General features: G+C 42.1%; 1 protein-coding gene across 1 annotated transcript in view; it reads right to left on the bottom strand.

The window, feature by feature from the left end:
• unc5db (unc-5 netrin receptor Db) overlaps positions 1 to 15,319 on the bottom strand; it is a 184,974-nt gene that overhangs the window by 10,867 nt on the left and 158,788 nt on the right. Inside the window, exons 9-13 of the mRNA XM_018762538.2 lie at positions 15,087 to 15,272; positions 11,677 to 12,036; positions 8,912 to 8,996; positions 4,006 to 4,177; positions 1,293 to 1,520 (exon numbers count right to left, since the gene is read on the bottom strand). Of these exons, the coding sequence (XP_018618054.2) occupies positions 1,293 to 1,520; positions 4,006 to 4,177; positions 8,912 to 8,996; positions 11,677 to 12,036; positions 15,087 to 15,272 (1,031 nt within the window). The remainder of the gene's footprint in view (positions 1 to 1,292; positions 1,521 to 4,005; positions 4,178 to 8,911; positions 8,997 to 11,676; positions 12,037 to 15,086; positions 15,273 to 15,319) is intronic.

The raw sequence follows: 15,319 nt of genomic DNA, 5'->3' as shown, positions 1-15,319 counted from the left end.
GTATCTGCTGTAATTCTATTCTTTATTTAGATCTATGTACTTACATTTAGATTTTTCAGTGTATATTTTTTCAGTGTACCGAGATTGAGATGTATATTTTCCAGTGGTCCTGCTCCACGTTATCACTCTATTTAAACTGGTATTTTTGTTATTTTGTGTGCCATTACCTTGCACCAATTTGTGATTACCATTTGATACTGTTTGTCCATTAAAGATTATGTTATTTCTTGTCATATGTTCTCAGAATTGTATATATGACACTACAGTATATGACAATATTCGGGTATGCTGATGAAAGAATCCTACGGATATGCGCCCACCCCGTAACAGGAAAAAAAAAAAAAACTATTTTGGTAAGCTTGTGTGTGCTCATCCATCTCTGCTTTAACTTCTAATACACCAGAGGATTCTGAACCCTTAACTTGATTCTTTGACTAACTTGAGCACGTTCTCTGCTTTTTGAAACAGATGGAGAACAGAAATTTCAGCAATACTAGTAATCCTAACCCTAATTTTTAATTGAACGCCAAATGCTGTCCAGCTGAAAAGATCAAAATATTCATTTAGCAGAATTGACAGTTAAACCAGCCTTATAGCGTCACCTGCTTGTCAAATTTGTATGAGATCTGTTTGCTGAGCATCTACAGGGTTAGTATAAAGCCCTTAGAACTCCGTCCCCGCTGCTGCATGTTGTCTTTTCTCTGCAACTCGGTCAGACCTGATGACACTGATGCTGTGTTACTTTACACCAGGGCTTTGCACCTTGTCGTTCATGAGTGCCAAATGCAGAGGGCTTTCCAGCTCTTCTTACACCACTAAGAGCTCAGAAACAGAGTTAAGCGGGTTCGCCAAGATGGTAATGTGAATCAGACAGTTCGATCTTGAAATAAATACCTCTGCAATGGAGTAACCCTACCTGACAAGGTCAGATGCTAAACCTGGCCACATCTCACAGTTATGACATACAGCACAAAGCCTTATGTTTACATTCATTCATTTAGCTGACACTTTTCTCTAAAGCAGCTTACAATTATTTACCCATTTATACAGGGGAGCAATTTGTTACTAGGGCAATTGAGGGTAAGTAGCTTGCTCAAGGGTACTACAGCTGAAGGTGGGATTCAAACCTGCCACCTTTGAGCCCAAAGGCAACAGTTCTAACCATTATGCCACCAGCTGCATACCACCTGTTGCTTTTTTGTATATGAATATATAGTAATATGCAGCTGAGATGAAACATTGTTGAAAGCTGATGAAGTGCTGTGACGGTGCAGTGATAGATCTACTCTCACCTGGAAGGCATGTGGTGTATCGTCCACGCAGTACACACGCAGGCTGTAGTCCATGGAGCGTGCACCTGTGCTGCCAAACACTGCAAGCTTCAGCCTCTTGACAGCAGCCTCAGTGAGGGGCTCGCCAACCAAAGCGTAAGAACCTGGCTGGTCCAGGAGTAGATGGCAGCTGTGCGAGTCCAGCAGGCAGTAGCACAACGTCGTCTCATCCTCCACCGACATCACTTCCTGAAACACACCACCACAGAGGCCAAAGCAGCCAGAAGGGAACGTGAAGATGAATCTTTCAAGGCAAAACAGTCAACCGTGTCACATAATAATGTTTGTACTGAAACAAGTCTTTCCAACATAAAAAGGCCACGCGTATACTTACTTGAAGGGTGCACATTTAGTTGAGGAGCAAAGATAATTGTCCAGCTGCATCTCAAGACGCAGTCTGACTGACAATACTTAGATGCTGAATGTCAATGAGATGCAAAGCGGGGATGCCTCATTTGGAGCCCAATGGCAGCTTCAGGGTCATTAGCACTGCACTAGGGACACATTTCCATTTTACACAAACTCCTTTAGGCACGACGAAGGAGGATAATGGAGTCAAATGCCCTGGCATCACATTGAGAGCAAAAGCACAGAAGTAAATTTTCTAAGAATGTCCCCCCTCTGCTTTTCTTTTTTGTCCCTGTTGAGTTTTGAAGAGATTACCCTGAAGTCCCTCGCCTTTATGTTGCCGAAAGGCCTCATCATTTCAAACTACCTGTAGGAGACATGCTGGCTTTTCATGCCAGAGAGTTGCCCGGAAGAGACGTCATTCTGGTTGCATTCACAAGTGACTCATGCTCAGGAGTTCTTTTGTAGCCCCCTCTTTCTTCACAGGAATTACTTCTTGTGCAAATGTCAGTTACTGTAAAAAGCCTGCCTTTAGCTGGCTTTACTGGCACTCAAGTACAAGGCCACTTGGGTCATTTGCTAATGCCTTGATAATGTTAGAATAAAACACAAAGTAAGTACTAGAGAAAATGCAACGGGAACAAAAAAAGAAAAAACAGAAGAATGTAAAAGGAAAAATAGAAGAGTCACACTGATCTTTACATTTCAGTTATTGTAAATAAGTTGCAAAAAGCATCCTGGAGTGTAACTGACTTAGAGAAAAATGACAAAACAGAACTCCTGCTGAGTGTTCTTAGGTTTTTTTTTTGTTTTCAATCAGTCAGCATTTGTGACAGATTACAGAAAGAGTCAGAAAGAGAAATGGACCAAGGATCAGGTAATAGTGTGATGATGTGTAGCAGAGCAGAACAGCCTTTCTGAAACAAGACCCCGTGGTCTAGTCTTCTCCCCGTGCTCCCTTCCTAGCCTGGGGTAAAGTGCGTGTAACATGCATACACCACTGCACTCTAGGTGTAATTACCTCACCCAGGACCTTTGATGCAGCTCAATAGCTTTCAACAACATGATTTAGAACAGAGAGGATGGTACATTGGCCCGGGGTGAAACAAGACCTGCGCCTCTCATCTGAACACCAACTACTGGCTTCTTAGAACAATGTGGGGTTGAAAAACTACTTAAAGTTATTGTATTTCACCTCTCTGTGATGGGTATTACTTTATCATGTCCCAAAAAACTACCACATTTCTCAAAATCAACTTCTACATAGTTTTTCATTACTTTGTTTTTGGTGTGTGGTGGTGAAACATCCAGTCAAAAGAACTCAGAAGAAATTATACATCAGGCAAGGCAAAAAAAAAAAGAAAAAAAAAAAAAAAACCTCAAACACCACAGCAGTTAAAGTGTATAATAATTGAAAGAGCAAGCCTTCAGCAGAGATGAACACTTTCAGCTAAAATTCATGCATACTTAATAGAAGCTATCAAGGTTTCAGAGTAACACAATAGCAGTATTGTCTGGACGGTAAAATCAGTGCCGTGATTGTGATCGTGATACTGATTGTACATGTCACACAATGAGCCTCCCCTGACCACAATGTGATACCGGGGCACACATTTAAGCAACGTTCTAGACAGCTACTCCTGTTCTCTAGTGTGGGTTTTTGTTCTGCTAAATGTCCGGTGAATACGTGCAGCACAAGCCGATAGCCTGGGTCAGAAGGGAAAACCAATTTCGCGACTCAAGCCCTTATTGCATTCCACATTGGCTCCCATTTCATCTTGTCCTCGTCAGACTTGTTGGATCGATACTGCCCATGTCCACGGGGCTCCTTCCGCCTATTGCTGCCCCCCCGCTGTGACTGACAGGGGTTGTATGTCTTCCTTGCCATCACACGCCATGATTGTTTTTCTTCCAGCAGTCACACCATGTTCACTGCAGACACGCTACTGTCCCCTCTCAGACATTCTCTCATGGTGCGTTTGGATCAAACTGGGACAAACACCCACCGCTAGCTCCACACCTTCCCTCACTCAAACGGGGACCTCAGCACTTCAGAGACGATTCATACACACACACACTGCTGACTGGGGGGGAACTTGTCGGGAGCCATTGGCCAGTCAACAGATTTACATCACATCACTGTGGCACCTCTGCATTTACTGAGCAGTGGAATTTAAGAGGAGACCTAAGCAGAGCACACTTGAAAAAGCACATTTTTGAAACAGAAACACCCTGCTGAAAACACTACTAATCTTCGATAGGACAGCTCAGATAAAGTTTCCCACCAAGGGCCCCTCACAAGTGATCCAGTGCAGTGGCCCTTTACCTCCCATTTGTTGTCCTCTGTTTGCCTCTTGAGTCGGATGTTCCAGTTCTCCCCGGTGACTTCAGCACAGTGGGCTATCGTCATAGCTATAGGGCAGGAGAGACTGAGTCCGGGAGGGCCGTACGTCACCTCTGGACCAAGCAGAACCTCACAGCCCTCATCAGTATGGGCGCTGTAACACACATTTCACACAGAAACACACGCACAAATACACACATACATATATATACAGTATATATACATAAAAAATTTCCTTCTAACCCCGACATGGGGTGGTGTGTATGTCTTCCTCAAGCTCAGATCCTCTACCTTTATATATATACGGTTCTGCTACAATGTGTATTTTGCATAATATATATTTTGTATAGATACATTACCAGTCAAAAGTTTGAGTATACCCGCTAAAAACGAGTTTAACAAGGCATTTGGTTAAAAACTTTGAGTAGGAAACCAACTGACATGCCTTCTTAGCTCTTCTGCAGCAGTATATGTATTTACTTATCACAGGAGTATAACAGTTAAAAAAAAATCTCTTCCAAGGTTCAAAAAAAAAAAAAAAAAAAAAAAATAAATAAATAGAGAAAGTACAAGTGCACTGCCTTGCTTCCAGGACAGTCATTTTCTTAGAATTCTAAAAAAAAGTACTTGATAAGCACTTGATAAGCTACAGTTTTAGGGCGCTTTTAAAGGAACCCGTCTGCTGGGGTATTGTTTAGTTTGCATACTGAGCAGCTTGTGTTCACCATCTTTCAGCCGTTATCCTTAATTTCCATCTCTGCTCACGGTGGTGCAGAATGAAATAAAAGCAATTAACGAGGAAAATTAACGGGGGAGGTGGGCTGTCATGGAAATTAAAACAGCAAAACAAAAGCCCACAGCTGTCCTGCTTCTGCAGTCATTACAGTGGCGGATGGTGGGGGGGTATGGTTCACCTGCAAATGGGAATGCCTTCATTAAAAACAGGCCCTCGATAAATACATGCAGTACGTTTTCAATGGAAGGGCACTGCAGTCAGCACAGGGTGAAACCCAAAAAACTACAAAAACTGTGCCAGACTCTCCTACTGAATTAATGCCAGTGAACACAGGTTTGCAATTTTAAACATTACACTCTCTCCTGTCTAAAGTGGCAAAGATAGATTGAAGTTTATTTATGGATTCGGGGAAATTCAGCACACAACTGTGCATTCAACAGCAAACACAAGATACAGCACAATTATCAACATAAAAAATAAAGTCAACATTTCAAAAAAAAATTTTCAGTATGTCAATGGTTTGATATTGGATTGAGTTATCAGAAGCAGGATAAGACACAGACAACTAATGAACATTCACATTGGTCTCACTTTTCATACAAGTTGTGTAATTTACACATATTGCAAAACAATGTACAGTGGTTTGTTTAGAATTTGTCTGAAATTTGCAAATATTTCAACAAAATTCTAATAATTTTATATTACATATTATATAATCGTTATATCAACAAAATTTTTTCTCTTAAATCTCTCAAGTTTAATATATTTCATTTTCACATTGTTAAATATTATTTGTATTAAATACTCTAAATAGTCTACTGTATTATTATCAAACTGGCAATTTAATACACGTCAATCAAAGGTAGCTTGTCTTCAAAAAATTAGCCATTTTCTTCCTCTATCAATGACTATAACGGATTTTAAAAACATTGTAAATACTTATGCACTCAACAATTTTCTGCTTTTTTATTTTGAAGCAATTTAGTAAAATTTCACTTTGATAATATAAAGTGCTTTGAGTTGATGAGGGGTTACATTTATTGGCACTGTGGTTTTGCCACAGTTAATGTTTACCATACCTATGCTACTGTCACAGATAGTTCATCCCAGACCAATGGGTTTTTACACATCTCCTTAAGGAAGAGAAGAAACCTGCAGAGGAGCAGCTCTCAAACTATTCCAGACCAGTTAAGTGTATCAGCATGAACACATTGCAGTACAACAGTTCTGTGTCTGTAAACACAGTGTTCTGTGTTCAGCAGGTTCTTTTGGTCCCACCACACAGGAAACCACTCTTACTGATGATGAACACTGAAAAACCCCTGGAACATGAAAAGGTGAGGGGAGAGAAGACTTTTTGGTCTCTTTCCCAAGAAAGCAAATTGCAAAGATTGATCAGTTACTTGGATGGATAGATAAATCCCAGAGCAATGGGCAGGTTTAAGATGAGCTCATTAGATTATGCTGCTCTTGATTTAAGAAAAAAACTGCCACTGAGGTGTAATAAGCAAATGCTGCCAAACTGGCTTGATGGTCCTGTGGGCACCCTATCTCACCTGAGTATCAAAGATACCTATCCTCCTAAAGGCACTGTCAAAGCATTTCAGGTTCAAACCCAAGCAAGGGCTCTACTCTCGAACAATGAACTTGTTTTTCCCCACAAAAATGCCCAATGGTACAAATTGCTAAAAACGTAAATAATGAGTGGCCATCTGTAGAAAAAATATTCTACTAAGTGCATGAATAATGCAGGGGGATGCTTAGTTAGCCACTGAAAAAGAGGACATATGCAGAGAAGTAGCTCTGAGAGTGAGTAAGTCACCTCATTGAAGCGTACTGGTAGGAACACAGCATGTCTTTTTTTCTTCTTATTAACTCTGCATTTAAAAGAAAAAATGGCATATTGAGAATGTCTTCATTTGGTTTTCTGAGTAATACTGGCCAGAGACAAAACCAAAAAAGGTAGCTTATGGTGTATGTGTATATGAGATACTGTATGTTTTGTATTTCAAAGAAGTTCCAAAGGTCAACAACAAGACAAATTAATTTCAAAACTCATAATGCAGACGGCTGTTTTTACTGTCTCTGCTCAAGTGTTTGGGCAGTCCAGGAGGGGATCTAGATGCCAAAAATGGAGCAAACCCGAGGGTGGAGTTTGTGGACCATCTCATTCTCACCACAAGTGAGGTAAGGTACAAGTACCCACCCCCCTTCCCGTTCCACTGTCACATGGCAAGCCCAGAGAGGACTCTTAGGGGAACACAGAGCCTTTCAATACATATTCTGGAGGCCTGACTGTAGCTCCTCAAAGAAAGGCTCTCTGGCTAACTGGGGCTTGGAGAAGAAAATGCTTGCTTTGGTCAGGATGTTGTGTAACTAACATGTCAGATTGTGACTTACTGTCTCAGGAATTGGACTTAGCAGAACACTTATTGGACTACACAAGCAAACAAACAAAAAGCAAAGATATGGAGCTCATAGTTACAGGGAGAAAAAAATCATTTCACAAAATACAGAAGTGATGATTTTGGAGTTGAAAGGTTATCAGTAGTGCAAAATTTCCCACAATCTCCCCCAATTACCCATGACGACAAATGAACATGAAATATCTAGAAAACCTCAGCATACAATGTAACCATCCGGCAATGCTTAGGGGTTGTTGGCCTGACTGATTGTAGTTGATCTATAATAGATTTCCTTTCTGCTGTGGAGAAGGCCCTTCAGTACAGGCAGCCTAGTTGAAAGGAAAGAAAGAGCTCAATTCCCAGCAGGCCCCTCTCTGTCTTGAATAGGATGTGAGTGACAGTTCTCAGGTTGATGGCCTAAGGAGCCAGGAAAGATGGAAGTCTGGAGGCAACCGCATCACGCTTATCTGGGGGAAGCAGCCATTCAAAGGGACGGGCCATGCCAGACTGGGCATTACACAAACTGTCCATTTCTGAACCTGTTGGGCTATGCTACAAATCAAAAACTACCCTCAGCTGTTATCTATCACTACAGAGAACCTTCAGAAAAAAGTAATGAAATAAGTGCTAGTTTTAAATCATGTGAAAGTTATATCAAAACTTCTCAGGAGGAAATTGCATGCTGGTTTGTAATGTTTTTAAGCAATCGATTAAAAGAAGAAGAAGAAAAAAACAGCAGTCATTAAGCACAATTTCTAATCCATTTAACTCAGGCTGGAGACAGGAAGCACTGAGAAAATGTAGTGCATTTTGGGCCTTTGTGGGAGGGAATGAAAGATATATATCCACTCAATTAAATAATGACCCATAACAGCTTGTTACATTAGAGTCAATTTTTCCACCATTGAGCTAAACACCCAGCTATCCCCATATGACAAGCCATCACAGAGTCATTACCTCCATGCAATCTACATGCAGTGCTGGCTGTCCAACGGAGATTTTGGTATAACTGCAAAGGAGATCAAATCAAAGTCCTTTATGCCAGATGAGTGAAACATAAGCAGAACATTGCTTGGGTATTCTAAATCAGTGCATTAATTATCAACATAATACTAGTTGGCACTACATACATATATGTTATAAATTTCTCTTTTTCATCCACAGAGGATCATTCTGAGCTTATTTAACTGTGTATTTTGTATTTGTTGTGTCTTCTGGAATACAGTATCTGCAGTGTAGCACATTAATACAATTATGACCTAGAAAATGCAATATTCTGTAAATTAACAGTTAAATATTTAGATTAACATTTAAATTTTCAGATTGTTATCTAAATATTTGAAGTCCTTTAATTTTTTCCCCCTAATGTGTTAATGTGGCATACTTAAGACAATGAAAAAACTATTTTTAGCTCTTTGTATTTTTGTCAGCTCAAGCAGTCTCAGAGCCTAACCTTTCAAACTGCATAATTTATCCTAATCGATTAGATTGTGACTGTGATAACTATGAGCCAAAACTCTGCAGCCACCACTGCCACCCGCATTGCTATGTGAGTAATAGTCACCCGGTTCGTGACACGTCAAACACTCCTGTTGGGAGTGCGAGATGGACCCAGGGGCCCGCTGGGCCCGTCTGTCAGTGCGAGAGAGGGAGTGAGAGAGAGAAATGACAATTCATACAAGAGCAGTACAAGAAGGAGGCAGAAACCAATGCCACCTTGTGAAGGTGTCCCACGATCCGGGCTCACCTGGACTCATCCTGATTTATAACCACGTACATTTCCCAGGAGGTATCTTCTGCAATAGCACCGTGGGGCACCAGTACACTGACTCCTGGAGAATACATGAAACAACCAATGAAACAAAGAAACATAAATGAGAGAACTGAAACTAAGAACAGGTGAAAGCAGTTTCTAGCTACCACCTTGATGTTTGTCTCCTAAACAAAAGAAACAGCAAATTTAGAAGGTTAAGGAATCCACACGTCACATTCTGTGGCTTACTTGGACAACAGCTATTAAACTTCAACAGATGCTGATCTAAAAATTGTAGCAGACATATCAGCTTTAAACAGAACATAAAAAGCGTTGTTCTATGAATATACTATTTCCCCATGGATTTTCTTTCTGCAGAATACAAGAAGCTGCGTTAAGTTCAAGATGGTTAATCAGTCTTGACATGGAAGCACTTCATTTTACATTCCTGTATGAACATACAGAGAGATGCAGAGTGCCTATAATTTTAAACAGTACTCCTGCACCACCTAAAGAAAAGAACAGAGTAGAAAAGAGGAAATTTTGCTATAATGTGTCATCTGGTAGGGGGTGCGGTGGCGCAGTGGGTTGGACCGCAGTCCTGCTGTCCGGTGGGTTTGGGGTTCGAGTCCCACTTGGGGTGCCTTGCGACGGACTGGCGTCCCGTTCTGGGTGTGTCCCCTCCCCCTCCGGCCTTACGCCCTGTGTTGCCGGGTAGGCTCCGGTTCCCCGTGACCCCTTAAGGGACAAGCGGTTCTGAAAATGTGTGTGTGTGTGTGTGTGTGTGTGTGTGTGTGTCATCTGGTCTTATATCCCTGCCAGACCACAATGTGGAGTACACTCTGGGTTCCAAACCTCTAAGCCTCCCCTTCCTGAGCTTGAACTGTTTCCATCCTGGCACCCAAAGGTGTAACAAGCTTCCAGTAACTCTCCGAAGGGTAGTCTCTTAGTCAGTTCTGTCACAGCTATCCCATATGACCAAAAGTATTTCACAAAATACTTCTGGAACATAATTAAAAAACTGAAATACCCCTAAATCTATTCAGCTACAAAAGTGTGTATGTCATCAATTCGGGAGAAATTTTGATCTGGGCAAATAAACCTCTGCACGGAACACTAAAGACTTCCCTTTAGACTATAGCATTTACATACAAATAATGCCCACTACAAGCTATGGAGAGTGTGATAATGTATTCATAGCAATGAAACTGTATTCTTCAAAAACACTTATCCCTAATGCCTTCCGACCTCATACCAGCAGTGCTGCTTGAAAGTATTTGAACCCTATAGGAATGACCATTATTCTTGTGTTAAATATTTAAATAAACTTATAAAATGAATAAATGATTATGATTTACATACCTGATTGCACTTACCTACTTGTTTTAACCAGTGCAACTTGGGCCATGTGGAATTGGTCATTACACACCTTATGTCAAATGAGAAAAACTTCTTATTAAAGACTTCTTATTAAAAAAAGAATTTGTGGTAAAACTTAGTCACATAAAGGTTTCACGTGCATTCAAGCAGCACCGTACACATCTAAGACTATTTGTGCTGATGGGCATTATAATCTGGTCATCTGATTAATGGGAGGGAGAAAAGCTGATGATGTTCATTAGCTATATGTTGCAAAATGTAATTATAAATTAATTCTCCACAATAGTTATGCAAGTGGCTCGGACAAATACAGCCAGATGAACTTGAAAATGAATAGTGAAGAAAAAAACGGAGGAGTGGACTTAATGTTTTCCCTTCCCATTTAATGTGCTACAACACCACTTAGTCTGTATTAAATGCACACCTGCTCTGCTGCCGGAGTTCTTATTGGGGGCAGCAGCAAGAGCAGCTTTGCAGGAGCTCCAGAATCGCCATTGTGGCACTGGCTGTGATGCTGTCCCAAACAATTAGTCATTCGAGTGCTAGTCTGCTCTACTAGCCAATGCCACAGTCATGAGGAAAGCATGCATGCATGCCTGTGAGCTCCCTTTAGACAGGAGGGAATTCACCACGAACCTGTGCACAGGTGCGCGTAGGTGTTTGAACCTTGCCACTGTTGCAGTGCGTTAGCTGATACTGCTCCTTCCATGAGCAAGCTCTGCCAATGCTCCCCAAAGAAAGACTGAATCGACAGGCCAGAGAATGGCCTGACCGCACTTGTACTTGTTTCTGGTTTAATGGCTCCAGATGAGCCCCATCGCTGCTGCTCATCACAGTCCCATTTTACCACCTGCACCCTCCCATTGCTTCTTTTTATGGGACCAGAGAAGCGTTCGTCCTCCACACATCTCAAGCAAAGCATGATGGCCCTTTGCACACAAGAGCCCTGAGGAGAGATGGCACTATGGAACAGCACTAGTCCCCGACGGCAGCAGTGGGTGGCAGGGTGACTGGGGGGTAACCCTGGGGCACCAGATGGCGGTGTAGAGTCACAAACACCAGACAGCCCCTTTTACCTCGCAGATCCAGAATGGCCAGTGTGTTGCTGGGCGCAGACATGCACGGTGGCATTTTCCCTGACATTCTCCTTCTAATGCTGAGAATGTCACTCTGTCAGGTCACTACATAGCACAGCATGTGAGTTTTCTCCAGGAATTATTTCATGGTCAAAGGCGGGACTGAAAGCTGTATGTAAAGTGGTTTGTAAGCAAATGTGAAGACCCAGCACACAATTACGCATCACAACAACTTGTAGCTAAATAGTACTTTGTATGTGTTCACTAACCATTGCTTCCCATCGTGCACAGACAGCACCTCACCTGTGTTTGGCACTACCAGACGCCCTCCTAGATGCCCAAACATGCCCATAGTCCTCAGCTGGGCCTTTGTGGGGCTGGTCGGAGCGGTAGGGGTGAGAAGGCCCATCTTCCTGCTGTCGATGCTGCTAGAGTCCCGGGTAAGGCCTCGGGGGAAGGTCTTGGGCTGCGCTTTAACGTGGTACTCGGCACGGTCGGCAACACCCAGTGACACCATGAAGGAGCTTTGGACCTTAACCTTGATATCTGGCAGAGGGTCAAAGAGTTCTTTGTCCATGGAGTCCTGGAAGCAGATTGGGCTGCTGTAGGTGCGACCCACAGTCAGGTCTGGCTGCATGGAGGAGTTGAGCAGAAGCGGGTTTCCTGAAAGGAAGGATTAAAATGACACAGCCTAATGTATTGATCATAGACCATTTCTGTCCGACTAATCACCTGAAAGCAACTGAATGCTTGAAATCTGACTAATTATAATTAAAATGAGAATGTAACTTTAGCTGAAATAAAAGATGTAAAGCAGGAATCAGTACTAAAAGCATAATTATATCAAAATGGCAAGGCGAACTGGTGGCTTTAATGCACAGCGGTCAAATAATTACAATGAATTTCAAAGGCAAAATTTTTATTTCATTTGGTAAAGAAAGAAAAGAAAAAAATACATATTTACATCAGCTCAACCTTTAACTATTAAATATAGGGAACCTGTAACAAAGGTTATTCAGCAGCTGGAAGAGCCAAAAGTAATTGATTATAAGGTCAGCTATTCACAACTGATTTACCTTAACAGTTTTGAGTTTAGGCTATAAGTTGGTGTATATTCCACCACTCAGCAAACATAAATTCTTTGCTGGACACCATATCCTGAGTCTGGAAGAGGAAGTGTTTTGGGGAGGGTAAGTACATGGGATTCAGTGACACCATGTTAAGTGTTTTGGGAAGGGACTGTGGGTGGTTATTGGCATCAACCCAGGGTGGTTGTGGAGGAGGTCCCCAGCATGAAGAGCCTGCCCCGGGAGACTGGGTCTGCCCATCTGGCAGGGCCCAGGATTCCTCTTGCCAAGATAACACTGGTGACACAGAGTCCTTGCTGCCCAGCTGTTGCTTGGTGAGGGGTGGGATGCAGGAGGCTAATGGGGTTTTATTTTTAGGGAATGCGCATCATTATGGGGTTAGCCAGTTCACCACACAGCAAGAACAAACTGTTAACTAAGGAGTTAAAGTCAAATAAAAATAATTATGCAATTAAAAAATAACAATTATTTAAAAAAAAAATTCAGTGACCCGTTTCAAAGCAATTTCTGCATTTCGAAGTGAGGAAGCGCTCTCTGTAGAGTAGGGCCTAAGCTTGTTCTCACAGAGCAAGACTAATGTTCATGAAAAATATTTAGCTGTATAAATGGCACACAATGTATAAGAATTGTAAACAATGTTACAGAAATAATGTTTCAATAAAAAAGTGTCTGATACACAACAAATAACAAATTTAAAGCACCATATTCACAAAATCTGTATAAATCAGATTTCCATGTTTTCTGTTCTCCCAAACAATGGCAACTGTTAAAAATTCCAGTTCTATACATAAAGCAGCAGCTGGCAAATGGGAAGGAGACTAAACGATAAACAAAAACACACACACATTTTCAGAACTGCTTGTCCCATACGGGGTCGCAGGGAACCGCAGCCTACCCAGTAACACAGGGCGTAAGGCCAGAGGGAGAGGGGACACACCCAGGACAGGACGCCAGTCCGTCGCAAGGCACCCCAAGCGGGACTCGAACCCCAGACCCACTGGAGAGCAGGACTGTGGTCCAACCCACCGCACCACCGCACCCCTGCTAAACAAAAACAGCCTTGAGTATTAAAAGTGAATTACACCACTGTATAGGAGCTGCACAAATGTATAAAATGAAATAGGTTTATTTGCATGCAGTGCAAAAAATGGCAACAGTGATGACAGAGGTTAATTTTTTTCCTTAGATACAGATCTAAGGATGTGACATTAGTTCGCATCTCTAAGAGAGTAATGCAATATCGCTACATGAAATTGGGAAAAGGAAAGTTAATGAAACAGACCTGAGATTAGATACCTTCAGGGAAAGGTTTGAAATTAGACATCTGATTAGAAATCACTCAGAAGCCAGGATACTGCAGGCAGTGTTAATGTGGGAAGACAGAGGAAAGGTCTATGGATTGATTAAGAATCTGGCCTCACACCTTCTACCCATGGACCAAAAGCAAGGTGCAGCACTCACATATTTTTTAAGTAATTACACAATGTCAGTTGATACTGATGATTTAATTAACAGAGGTCAAGCAATTGCAAAATATATGCTTGATTGAAGAAATTATTCTTTTCCATCTTGCAGATTATACTTGGGCAGCTGATGAGCTTCTGCAGTATTCCAGAAATCTCATCAACAAATGACACAGTAACACATATTTAGAAATAACAGCTAATATTTAAATGAAAATACAGAACTATTACTGATCATTTTGGGTTGTTATTTATACTTAGTATTCCCACACATCACTAGTTTCAGTACTTCTGGTTTTTGTGGCAAAAAAAGAATTCCTTCACTATTTATGCATACACAGTACTCAGTGACCTCGGTGTCCTTATCAAGAGAAAATGATGTTCTTTGTTTTTATAGATGGCTCCCACCATACTCTGGTAGACTGAGAAGCCTCCTTCATTTCAGCTAGTGAAGCAGAGGGTGGGAGACACCAGAAAGTCAGCCTATTTACACAGAATTTATGGGCTGACAGGTATTGCCTGGTTGGGCCAGTCCCCCCTGATTGTGGACATGAGTGACTTTCTGGGCCTTGGGAAAGTGGGGTGAGGGGGGCAGGAGGCCTGGCAAAGCTTCTCTTGGCAAAGTCTTTTTTACTGCACTGTTGTGGGGAAAAATGAAAAAAAGGGGGCAGGATTTATCACCCTTTGCCAAGATGACTATCACTTCTGCTAACCCAAAAGTGTCATGGTCAGAATTATGGACGCCAGTAGTGAAGGAAGGCTGGAACACGAGGCCAAAGGCTCTGCACTGAAAGGGAGCCATTAAAGTCTGACAAAAATGGAAGTGATGTTCAGTGTTCTGGGCTTCTTGCATTTATCCATCAATGCCGGGGCAGCACAGAGAAAGATGTGTGCATGTGTATCTAACGTGAGGTCCACAGAAAGATGGAGAAAGCCCATATTAAGGATTGATCTTCTGTCCCACTAGCAGGAGAGGGCCTGATCCATGCAGAAAGAGAAATGGAGATGCAACGGGGGGAAAAAACTGCAAAATGCAGGTGCACTCTAAGAGGGAATCTGTGACAATGCTCAGTAAGCATAGATTTTATCAAGGGAGTCTCACAACAGGAAAGCTTGTGACCCTTTTGCCTTTTGACTGTGTGAGCTGCAAATGTGTCCTCACCTTGCCTTGCAGTCTTGAAGTTGAAGGACTGAAAGCCCCCAGTGAGTGCGGAAGAATCAATGACGTCCACTCCGTACTCGCTCTGGTTCCTCCTGTACAGTGTGACGGCTACAACCAGGATGGCCACGGCAATGACCCCAGCTGCCAGCCCAGAGTAGAGGGCCACATCATTAGTGCCCTCCATACCTTGAGGACAGAAAGAGTGAGGAGTCACTGGAAGGTATGCATGTATG

The sequence above is a fragment of the Scleropages formosus genome, chromosome 12 (genome assembly GCF_900964775.1).
Source record: "Scleropages formosus chromosome 12, fSclFor1.1, whole genome shotgun sequence".
NCBI classification, from domain to species: Eukaryota; Metazoa; Chordata; class Actinopteri; order Osteoglossiformes; family Osteoglossidae; genus Scleropages; species Scleropages formosus.
Note: the sequence above shows the minus strand (reverse complement) of the source record. Positions and strands in the feature narration are given on the sequence as shown.